We start from the raw sequence: 12,932 nt of genomic DNA, 5'->3' as shown, positions 1-12,932 counted from the left end.
CTCTCTCTCTGTGCACACCGCTTTTGTTTGCCCAAAACCATTTTCCAGCCAACCGCTCCGTCGGGTGGAAACCAAGTCCAAAACCATTCCTGTTTTAATCATTATTTTATTTATAAGTTTTTTTTTATAAGTAGACTATAGTGAATCTTGTGAAAATCGCCGATCTACAAGCTTGGTAAATCTGACTATTTCCACAACCTTTTGTGTGACGCTCTTGTGCTTGTATGACGACGTATAGGGCGTTGGTATATGAAAAAGTTAAAATAAAATGAAATACGGAGATGCAAGGTTTCCTCTCCGATAGCAACGACATGTCCTGTCCTCTGATTGTGTGGGGTTGGGTGGCAGGTCGTCGGGACGCACCGCTGGGCATAATTAGAAGGACATATTTACACATGGAAATGATTGTGGGTTCTTTTTGTAATACCCTCGGCCCCTCCGTTGGGTAGAGGCTTTATGGCAGCGTGCTGCCGATGTTATCACCTTACCTGGCTCCCCAACAGCCTGGCGGTCGCTCTGGTAAAATCGGGTCTGAGTGGAATTTGCAGTGTTAACCCATTTTGGGCGGGAACCCACCTTTTGGTGTTTTTAAGCATTATATGTCATGCTTTAGCTGTTGAAAAACAGCAGATCTACAAGGTCATAGCGCAAATCTCTGGATATGTATTATTTCAGAGCGAACGTTTTTAACTCAACTCTTTGCTTCCGAGGGAGGTCCCTGGAACAACATATTTTCAGATGGGGGGTCGGACTAAATGGGTTAACTCATCTACTGCCATATTTATTTCGCCCCCTGTTCTCCGCTTGTCGGGCGTTGTTCGTTTTGTCCTTATCTTTTCAAGACATGCTGCACATATGGCGTTTTTTTGTTGTATTTATCTCTCCCTCGGTCTATCGTCGACACAGACACACGTGTGTGCTTATGTGTTCACGGGGGAATTTTTTAAATTCCATTTGAACCTTTTTTTTGTTGTTGCCCTTTGAATACAGAATGCCTTGATGAAAAACACAGGAGATAAGCCATTTATGTGAGAGAGAAAAATTACCCTCACAGGTCTGTAACTCAGGTCCATTTGTTAATAATAATAAGTTATATAGCGCCTTACATGAACCCTTAAGGACGCTCAAAAACAGACCCAAAACAAAGTACAACCAACAAACAACCAACCAAACAAACTATTTGCCATAAGCCTGCCATAAGTTAAAAATATATATATACTATAATTCAGTCAATGTCTGTCTGAATGTCTGTCTGTCTGAATGTGTGTCACTGTGACTGCCGTAGCTCCTCACTGCCTGCATCAATCACTCAGACACTCAATTCACACAGGCATTGACCATAATTATATATGTCTTATCTTAACGAAGCCCTTTTTCCAATTTAACAAATTATAAATTAATAATGAATTTATTAGTGAATTAAAAATGCTAAAACGCACAGAGGGCGCAGTACCCCCAGCGGGCAATATCTCACAGCGGGTAAGGTAAGGGCTAGTAATAAAGAATGATTACTTTGGAATCTCTATTAGGGGGCTGGGGCCTAATGAATATTAAAGTGGGGGTTCATGAAATGGTTGAGCATCACTAGATTAGAATTTCATTTTCTCTCTCTCTCTCTCTCTCTCTCTCTCTCGTTATGTGCTGGCAGGTGTATTGCCTCGTGCTCGTCCCAACAGATAACCGCTGTATCTGGTAACAACCCTAAGCCCCCCCGAGGCGAGCCAAAGGATGGCCCCGGGGGCCCTCAGGGGCCCTCAGGGGCCCTCAGGGGCACAAATAATGCACCTTGCTCAAAAGAGCGTGCGCCTCAGTGTGGAGTCTATGGAGTGATTTACTATCTTAACCTATCCCTCAGAGAAAAGGCATCGCACACTTTTTTTGTCAAAGTAGGCTTTAAGTTCAAAGTGTGGGATTCACAAAAATCTGTTTTTAATGCTAGATTAAAAACAAGATCACAAGGCAGTTAACTATTTGCACCTACAAAGTTTAACATGTCGATATTAAGTTAGTTTTCTTCTTTTTCAGTTTCTTTTCTGGAAAATATCAGCTTAATTTCAGTTATTTTTGAAAGAAAACAGGCCTTGCTTCCTCCACACCAGTGATACTCCACCTTGTTGTTTATTTCCCCCCCAGTATGATATTAGGACCCCCCCAGTATGATATTATGCACCACAGACTCCCCAGAGCTCAGTGTTAATTTAACTCTGACAGTGTATAATTGGTTCCGTTGGTACACTCTCAGAGTTACAGACCGTTAAAGGGTCCGTTTTGACTAGCCCATTTAGGCCTGACGTCAAATAAAATAAAATAAGTCTTCTGAAAGAATATATATTCAAAGATTTGTGCCGCATTTTCACGATTTTTCAAAAATAGCAGACCTATACAAGCTCGTAGCGCGCCACTCGGTGGCGCGCTATGAGCTTGTAGATCTGCTATTTTTCAATAGCTAAAGTGTTGCATAATGCTTAATAAAACACCAAAAGGGGTTCCCGCGCCCAGAATGGACTAGGCTAACGGGACACCAAAGGGAAAAGTAATTGGGGGTGGTGTGGAGTTTGCTTCAAAGCCACCTGTATTGATCCATCCATGTCTGAAAGGCTCAGGGGGGTTTTACATTTGAGAGGGCTCAAGTCACAGTCCTCCGTACTAATTTGTGCCCTTATCATTTAATTCAGTAAATACCCGTAGCCGGAGGGGCTGGGAGGGGAGGGACGGGCGCCAGGCAGAATGGGGCCCGTCTCGGGAGGGGTGAATAGACAGATACTTTAATTTGTCTCCGCGGTAGGAAATTGGTTTTGCGGCAGCAATCGGCGAGACATTTCAGCACAAACATTTTTCATGTTGTGATGAAATGCCAGTGAAGGGTGTTATGGAAACCAGGGTGTCTCAGGGCTTTAACCCATTTTGGACGGGAACCCCATGTTATGCTTTAGCTATTGAAAAATAGCAGATCTACAAGCTCATAGCGCGCCACCGAGTGGCGCGCTACGAGCTTGTAGGTCTGCTATTTTAGAAAAATCGAGAAGAACGACTGACATAGAAACATAGCTTTTTCAGAAAACTGTCAGGATGTAGAAGACATGTTTAGAATCTGATCCCAGATCAGAATGGGTTAAGAACCCTCCCTCCCTCCTGAATGCCACACGCACGGCTGGGTTACTTTTCTTTTACGGTGCGGCCGTATAACTTTTATTTTCCCTAGTAGTCTCAAACGGAATTGATGCCTTTCATCTGCGGAACATTAACAATCACAGATGTTCAAAGTAATGCAGGACTATTTGAACATGCACCCCCACCCCCATACCACCTCTAAAAGCACACACACACACACACCAAAATAATTGTAATAAATGAGCCAGCGCTTTGAAACGGCACAAACATTCTTTTTGATGTTTTATTCATGTCGCTTTTTAGCACTAAAGTGAAACTCTGCGCAGTCAACCGTATGGCATGTTTATATGTTTCTATAGGAAAATGGGAAAATGCTGCATGATGTTATATTAGAATAATTGTACTCTGGAGAGGCCTCTCTCTGAATGTGCATCTGGGAGAGGTTCACAGCCTATATTTTACAGTATAGCCTATTACTTTACACTGCAGGGGTGGCCAAAAGGTAGATCGCAATCTACCAGTAGATCACAAAGGCTGTGCAGGTACAGTAGACCACATGACATGGCCCTAAAATAAATATTTAATTTATACTAGGGCCGGGACTTTAACGCGTTAATTGAGATTAATTAACTACAGAAAAACGCATTTAATCGCACCTTTTTTTGTATTATAGTATCCACACAACAACTCTTAAGGTATATTAATGACAGTAAAATGTTGAAAATGAGTGGAATCCCGTAGTCACTATTCACTGGGATACCAAAAAACCTTTAAAAAAAAAGGTTTCTCGCTGTTCTCGGGTTGTATATTGATATATGCGATTAAAATGCGATTAATCGAGATTAATTAATTACAAAGCCTCTGATTAATTAGATTTTTTTTTTTAATCGAGTCCCAGCTCTAATTTAAACATTAAAAAATGTATTGACATCAAAAGGGCCTGTCAGCTCAGACCCACAATGCAATATTTAGTTTTCAAGAGTGTTGCTGTGCACAGAAACATTGTATAGCATTACAAATTAAATGCAAACAACTCAACCTATTCCATTTATCCCCCTCAATTTCCCATTCCAAGTACATTTGTCTTGTATGTAACACCAGCTCCGCTATTCCATAGCCCGCTCAGGTACATATTAGACTATTTTCAGCAATGGTATAATACGGTGGGTAGAACTTGTTGAGCTGCTCATTTTGAAAGTAGCTCTCCAGTCAAAACTGACAAAGTGTGGGCTTTACAGCATACATGGGCAACTGGCCCCCACCTTCACTTAAAGGGACACTTTTTTTGCAAAAAAATATATGTTAATGATGTTTAGAAGCTTTAGATCACTTTCCTGGGGGTATTTATGTGTGTAATATGTGGTTTTAGATATTTTAGATTGTAGCAGTGAGCCTGTTGTCTCTGATGTCATGGACACTGGTCTCACTACCTTCCTGGACTACAATTCCCATAATTCTTTGGTGCACTGCTCCTCCTTGTGGATAGGGGGGAGAGCTGTCTTACTGAGACAACATGTAGTCCAGGAAGGAAGTGAGCCCAGTGTCCATGACATCAGAGACAACAGGCTCACTGCTACAATCAAAAATATCTAAAACCACATATTACACACATAAATACCCCCAGGAAAGTGTTCTAAAGCTCCTAAACGTCATTAACATATATTCTTTTGCAAAAAGGGTGAAGTGTCCCTTCACTTAATGTGGCCCTCAGGTTAATGTCAGAATACTGATATAATATTGGTTTCAGCTGTTTACAATTCCACAACATGCAAACATGACCCGTCTAAATTACTAGCTCATTGCTTCAACACAAGTATAATTAAAGGCATTTGAAATTACATTAAAAATGTTAATTTTCAGGATTCCAATTCAAATATAGCAAAAAATAATTCAAGATTTCAATTCGAATATAGCAAAACTAGCCGATCTACAAGCTCAAAACGTGAAGAAGAGACTATGAGTAAAACTAAATTAGAAATGTGCAGCCAAAACACTGCTCAGCCTCGGTACTTGGGGGTGAAATAAATGATTGTCTCAATTCTAACACCCTTCATAGGGTCCTGGCAGGGTGCTCATGTGTTATCACCACTCAAACTCCCAACGGTTGATTTGGTGACTCGAGGTCTGATTGTAATTCTGCAGCTGTATTTTAAGAGGGTGGATTAGACCCCGGGGAACCCCCAGGGGGTCCGCAGCTAAATGATTGTCTGATAGGAAGTAAAAAATGACCTTTAAAGGTCTGCAACTCTGAGTGTGTACTAGTACAGTGCTCAAGTATGAATCATCTCGTTTCAAGCTTGTTCATCTGCTACTTGTATACGCTGGTATGATCGAGTGGGGCTTTGATTTTCCAAAAAACTCCACAAATAGTTAGAATAAGGAGATGTGAGGTTTCTGGTCCCGACAGCGAACAGAAGTAGTTTGTTACTGTCCTCCAGTGTACATAAAGTGTGACTGCTGTGTGCGCTGAGCCGACCAGATGCTCCCCAACGCCCGTACACCGGCCCAGCAGTCATCACTCCTGCATTGTGAGAAGTCCATTAACCTGACGCAGCCAGGGTTCATCTTCTCCACTGATGGCTCCCTGTGTCATTTGCACGTGCGTGTGTGTGTTTGCGTGTGCACGCGTGTGTTTGCGCGTGTGCACGCGTGTGTTTGTGCGTGTGCGTGCTGCGCTTTTCACTAGCGCGCCTCGGCTGAGAGTGTCTCTTTGGGCTCTGCCGTGCACCCGCCGTGCCCCGCGGAGAGTGCATCTGGTTCGCTGTCGATCAGAAAACCTTGTATGTCAATTCAGTACCGAAGTCCTGACGTCACTCCCACTACCCCTGGGTCACGGCGTTAGTTTTTGGTATTGGATTTCACATATAGGGAAGTCTTAGATTGCCTCGTATTAAGAACTGTTGCAAAAATACACAAACCACCCCAGCGAATGCGTGTCTGCGTTTGGAGAAGTCATTCTTTTGATAAATTATTACTTAGTCCAAACTGGTACTTTTCAGGATTCAAAAGGCGCCGCTTCGTGCTTCAAGCTTGTGGATCCGTTAACGTTTGATCATTTTGTGTGTGTGACGCTGTAGCATGATCAAGTAGGCCATCAAAACGTAATAACACATACAGTTAAGAATATGGAGATGCACATGATAATAAACATGATAATGCACATGATAATAAATAAAAGGTTTCCGCCCCAGTGGCGGCCATTTATTCCAACATGCAGATGAGCCTATTTCTGTCCTAGGCAGGCGAGCGAGCGAGCGCGTCAGGAGAGGAAGCTAACATGTTAAATGCCAGCGCTCCTGCTCGGGGGCCGTTGCAGGAAGCGCCGTGTCCTGTGTGTGACCCTGACAGCCAGGCAATCAACCTTTTGAATCGAGCCTGCAGATTGCCCATAACACTGTTAACCCATTCTGGGCGAGAACCCCCTTTTGGTGTTTTAAAGCATTATGTTATACTTTAGCTATTGAAAAAAATAGCAGATCTACAAGCTCATAGCGTGGCACCGAGTGCCGCGCTACGAGCTTGTAGGTTTGCTATTTTTTTGAAAGATCGTGAAAATGTGCCTCAGATCTTTGAATATATATTATTACAGAGTGAACATTTTAACTAAAATCTTTGCTCCTGAGGGGCGGTCCCTGGAACAACATATTTTCAGATTGGAGTCCCGGGCCAATTACATACACTGACATAGAAACATGGGTTCGTCCTCAGGTCTAAATGGGTTAATTTACTCTCTTCTCTGTCTGTCTCTCTCTCTCTCTGACAGCTTCTACACGGTAAATGAAGTCCATAAGTTCCAGTACTCCAGGCCCGTGCGGAAGGGAGAGAAGGACCCGGACAATGAGTTTGCGGTAACTGACCTGATTTAATAATACAGAGTTGGTTCTCAGTCACACAATTTCATGTCAAGGAAACCCCAAATTGGAATGCATTTCTGTCCGCAGCAGACCAGGCCATCTGAAAATATCTATAAAAGTTATATTTGGGTTGGCAATTTGGGTTCTTAAAAAAAATGTTCTACATTAGCACATCTGCAAGCTCACAACGTATCGCAATGCCTCATTGAATTTGCAATGGGCTCTATAGCTAGCCTAGAACACATGGACAGATTTCCAAGCAGATTATTTTTTTCGTGATCGATCGCGCATTATAAACAAGATGAATATGAATATTCTGTGACTACTGAAAAGGTAGGCAAATGTTGGGGGGGGGTTCAGGGGGCGAGGGGAGAACAGGGGGCGAGTGAGGGTCAATGAGTTAATGCATGAGAACTGCAGCAGGGTTTTCAGTGCCTCGTTTCTAGTAGTGAATCATTGCCGCTAGGTTCAGCACCATGGATAGCTCAGGTCAGGCTGGGTTCAGGACCATGGATAGCTCAGGTCAGGGTGTGTTCAGCACCATGGATAGCTCAGGGTGTGTTCAGCACCATGGATAGCTCAGGTCAGGGTGTGTTCAGATCAGCACCATGGATAGCTCAGGTCAGGGTGTGTTCAGATCAGCACCATGGATAGCTCAGGTCAGGGTGTGTTCAGATCAGCACCATGGATAGCTCAGGCCAGGGTGTGTTCAGATCAGCACCATGGATAGCTCAGGTCAGGATGTGTTCAGATCAGCACCATGGATAGCTCAGGTCAGGCTGGGTTCAGATCAGCACCATGGATAGCTCAGGTCAGGGTGTGTTCAGATCAGCACCATGGATAGCTCAGGTCAGGCTGGGTTCAGGACCATGGATAGCTCATGTCAGGCTGGGTTCAGCACCATGGATAGCTCAGGTCAGGCTGGGTTCAGGACCATGGATAGCTCAGGTCAGGCTGGGTTCAGGACCATGGATAGCTCATGTCAGGCTGGGTTCAGCACCATGGATAGCTCAGCTCAGGCTGGGTTCAGGACCATGGATAGCTCAGGTCAGGCTGGGTTCAGGACCATGGATAGCTCAGGTCAGGCTGTGTTCAGGACCATGGATAGCTCAGGTCAGGCTGTCTATTACAGTGACTAGAAAGAAGCGCCCTGCAGGGAGTTTTTGGCCCCATCCTACGTGAAGGACCCTCCCTCCCGTATGACCACATAGCAGATCCTTTTTATATAATTGTTTTCAAATTATTGTAAAGAAAAGGAACATTTATTTGTCGTTGGAACACTATTTCAGGGACATTTTCCGTTTTACTGTTTCTTTACAAAACCAATAAAATAGGTTTACGAAAAGAAGAAAGAATAAATGTTTCTTGGACATTTGGTTCTGGTTTCCAACGCAACGAGAGCTTAGAGAATTGCCTCTTTGTGGAACAACCAATGTGTACAATAGAGTCTGAGTGTTCAACTCTAGAATGACCCGGCCACGTCCAATCAACCTTTGTCCCTCTCAACATGAGACTTAACCCATTCTGAACGGGAACCCATTTTGGTGTTGGCATCATGTTATGCTTTAGCTATTGAAAAATAGCAGATCTACAAGCTCATAGCGCGCCACCGAGTGGCGCGCTACGAGCTTGTAGGTCTGCTATTTTTGAAAAATCGAAGAAGGACTGACATTTTTTAGAATCTGATCTCAGGTCAGAATGGGTTCATCAGACCAGTGTGTGTCCAGTGGAAACCTCGTATGAATCTGATCTCAGGTCAGAATGGGTTAACGAGCTAAATCAGCCCTTTCTTTGCATTGAGAAACGGAGGCACTTGTACTGAGCATGATTACTCTTCGGCACACGCACACATCCACGCACGCACACGCACGCACACACGCACACACACACACGCACGCACACATCCACACACATCCACACACGCATGCACGCACACACACACGCACGCACGCACGCACGCACACAAACACAGTAAATCTACTTAGTTACTGTCTTTTTTTGTATAATCTTTATCCCACAATTTTGCAACCCAATTTTTTTTCACCCAGTGTCAATTATCTAATGTAATCCTGGGCGCTACACTTCCTCTGCCAACCTGGGTAGGGGGGGCAGTGGACTGACCTCATGCTTCCTTCTATGCATGAGGAGTCCAAGCTGCTCCTTTTCACCTGACATTGGACGTAGCACGTGGAAGGAACACATTATTCAGTTCCTTTCCCCTCCATCAGGCCAGGTTGAGGTAGAGACCAGGATTACTGCATTTTTTGTGAGGGTACCTACCCTATAGGGGACACGGGGAGAACATGTGAGGGTACCTACCCTAGGGGACACGGAGAGAACATGTGAGGGTACCTATACCCTATAGGGGACACGGGGAGAACATGTGAGGGTACCTACCCTAGGGGACACGGGGAGAACATGTGAGGGTACCTATACCCTATAGGGGACACAGGGAGAACATGTGAGGGTACCTACCCTATAGGGGACACGGGGAGAACATGTGAGGGTACCTACCCTATAGGGGACACGGGGAGAACATGTGAGGGTACCTACCCTAGGGGACACGGGGAGAACATGTGAGGGTACCTATACCCTATAGGGGACACAGGGAGAACATGTGAGGGTACCTACCCTAGGGGACACAGGGAGAACATGTGAGGGTACCTACCCTAGGGGACACGGGGAGAACATGTGAGGGTACCTATCCTAGGGGACACGGGGAGAACATGTGAGGGTACCTACAGTATACCCTATAGGGGACACGGGGAGAACATGTGAGGGTACCTACCCTAGGGGACACGGGGAGAACATGTGAGGGTACCTACCCTAGGGGACACGGGGAGAACATGCAAACTCCACACAGAAAGGCCCTTTCGCCAACCCCGCCCTCGGTAGTTACTCAGTTACTTTCCACCACTGCACATCCATGGAAGCTGTTACGTCTTCGTCTGAACAAAACCGAGCGTCACGCTGTGGCTAATTCACTGTATCTCTCTCTGGAGCCTGACCCCGTCTGTCTGTCTGTCTGCAAAGGATGGCACAGTAATTACACACAGACATGGTGACACTATGCTACTGTCCTCTGACTGACCCACTGTGATAGTTCCTACTGCCGGCGTGTTGTCGTCGTGTAGTGTGTACTCTGACACGCTGGCACGGTGAGAGAGAAAATGCCTGATCCCCGCACGTGCGCACACACACGCGCGTACGCACACCCACACGTTTGTATTTACTATACTTGTGAGGTCAGAAATGTTGTGTAATGGCTATTGTCATTTATCATACGTGTTTTTCTTTTCTTTTTTTTTACAGTCAGAAACCCCCCAACCTCTAAATCTAACCCATAAATGCTTGTGGAAGTGTTAAGTGCTTGTAGTATTATTATTATTATTATTGATTGAATACCTATTAGACAGAAATGCAAAACAGCATAAAATCCAATATAATCAGTAGAGTAGAAAGGGGGGGAGGTGTAGGCAGTAAGAGAGATGAGTTTACCTCCCCCTTTCACCTCCTGACAGGTGGGTTTTCAGGGGTGTTTTGAAAAGAAGCCAGTGATCCACATTTCTTTGAAGGCATGGTGTCTCAGGGTATTCCACACTTCGGTGGCATGCAGTGCTGTTTCCTAACTGTAACATTGGCCCTGAAACCAAATCTTTAACCATGAAACGAACATTTGTCTTGTTGTTGGGTCCAGTAAGATCTGAGTCGTTCTGCTGTACTTAGGAACTAGGAACATCTGGCCCTCATGTGTGTAGTTTATTATCTAACACAACCACGCACGTGTGTGTGCGTGTGTGCCTGTCTGAGCATGACCTATTGACCCTGCAGCTGATGCTGATTCGGGTCGCGGGCGAGGGGTCTTTACAACCCTCGTACTTAATAAAGGAGAATTTCGGGCTAGAAGGCGGAAGAATTTCAAAATATAAATGGCATTAAATTGGGGTCAGTAGCCTCTGCATGTCAAACTGGGGGTCCTTTTCAAATGGGGTCTTGCCCTGAACATTAATTTCAGGGCAAGACCTCGACCTAGCCGCGTGCCGACTCGGCCCCCAGCCTGGTACCGTAGTCAAAATATGGCCCTTGAGGAAAATGTATTGGGGAACCCTGCCATAAGCCCTCAATGGGGCGTTGGGTTTGAGTGCTAATTCGCTTATTAATAAGTATGCCGCTTGGGATACAATTTACATTATGAAAAGAGGATACAATTTTGGGGGGGGGGGGGTCCCTGGAACAACATATTTTAAGATTGGGGTCGGAGGCCAAATACATATAATTCTGGGGGTCCTTGGCATGAAATAGTTTGAGAAACGGTCATGATTTAGAAGACATTTGTAGAATCTAATTTAGGTCTAAATGGACTAAGATGCAGTGATGATTTGAGCAGTACAGTACAGTACAGTACAGTACAGTACAGTACAGTGCAGTGCAGTGCAGTGTGGGGGAGTCCCTCTCATTTGAGCTGTTTTTCAGCCACAGCGTTAATGAGCTGCCAGCCGTCTGTCCAGTGAACGAGGGAGTGAGGGACAATTACTGGTCATCCACACACACACACACACACACACACACACACACACACACACACACACACACACACACACACACACACACACACACACACACACAGAGAACAGAGACCCCGCCCCCCCTCCTATATCGCCGCTTCCGCGTGGAAACCTTGTATGTCCGAAAAAATGCCCCTTTTTATCGTCACCATTTAAAAAACATCATAAAAACATTTTAAAATGGTGAAATTACACAATCGAGCTTTTTTTGTAGATCTGCTGTTTTTCACTGCACAACTAGTGCCACACGAGTACGGCAATAATAATAAAGAAAATATGGAGTTACGAGGTTTCTATGCCTGACAAGCGACATTGCACTCCACCTCCCCCCCACCCCCCCACTGGCCCGCCTGCCTCCCTTTGATGTGCTCCTAATAGTGAATGGCCATCGCTTCACCTCTCCCCCCTCTCCTTTACGTCCAGAAGCTCATTAAAAAGTTATGTGTGGAAAGCAAGCTGATGGCGCTTTCTTTTTCTAAGACTAAGATTGTTAGATCCTGGTATATAACAAACAAGCAGATTTTTTAGGATAATAAAATACTTGGAATGCTCTCCCCAAACGTATCCGACACTTCCTTATACCTTCAAATCTGCACTGAAAACCCACCTGTTCAGAATCCCATTTCCAAGCCTATGTGTTTTTAAACTTGTTATATGCACTGTTTTATTGGTTTTACTCTTTTAAAACCAATCCTGGACGGGAACCCCTTTTGGTGTTTTAACTAAGCATTATGTTATACTTTAGCTATTGAAAAATAGCAGATCTACAAGCTCATATCGCGACCACGAGCTTGTAGGTCTGCTATTTTTGAAAAACCCTGTGAAAATGCGGCACAAATCTTTGAATATATATTCTTTCAGAAGCCTTTTTTCTTTTTACATTTTTCGACGTCAGGCCTAAATGGGTTAATTGTTTTTTTCTAATAAAGTTGTCCTTTTCTTGTCTTCCCCCCCCCCCCCCCCCCGGGCCCCAACACATGTACAGTAAAGCGTCTTTGAGTGACTAAAGTCCCAGATATTATTATTATTATTGCTTATATAATCATAATAATAATAATTGGTCCTTAAATAAAGGAGGTGTGACATAACACACATTTTTGACAGGGCTTTTCTTTTCTCCCTCACCACCCCACAGATTCTTGATCTGCTTCTTGAAAAACAACATATATAACACAGTGCCCTGCAGTGTTTTAATTAGCAAGTATCTCTTCTTCAACTAAGCTAAGTTTTGTACAAAAGTAATGAAAATACCTCGTTTCAATGGTGGGCAACCATGTCTTTAACCCATTCTGACCTGAGATCAGATCCATACGAGGTTTCCACTGGACACACAACTGGTCTGATGAACCCATTCTGACCTGAGATCAGATTTTAAAAATGTCAGTCGCTCTTCGATTTTTCA

The 12,932-nt window shown here is 44.4% G+C and overlaps 1 protein-coding gene across 1 annotated transcript in view; it reads left to right on the top strand.

The window, feature by feature from the left end:
- The window catches only part of dock1 (dedicator of cytokinesis 1), a 458,484-nt gene that overhangs the window by 400,593 nt on the left and 44,959 nt on the right, over nt 1–12,932 (top strand). The window contains 1 exon segment of the mRNA XM_080789704.1: nt 6,875–6,959. Coding sequence (XP_080645830.1) covers nt 6,875–6,959 — 85 coding nt within the window.

This window comes from Protomyctophum bolini (genome assembly GCF_963924005.1).
Source record: "Protomyctophum bolini genome assembly, chromosome: 18".
In the NCBI taxonomy this organism is placed as follows: domain Eukaryota; kingdom Metazoa; phylum Chordata; class Actinopteri; order Myctophiformes; family Myctophidae; genus Protomyctophum; species Protomyctophum bolini.
Note: the sequence above shows the minus strand (reverse complement) of the source record. Positions and strands in the feature narration are given on the sequence as shown.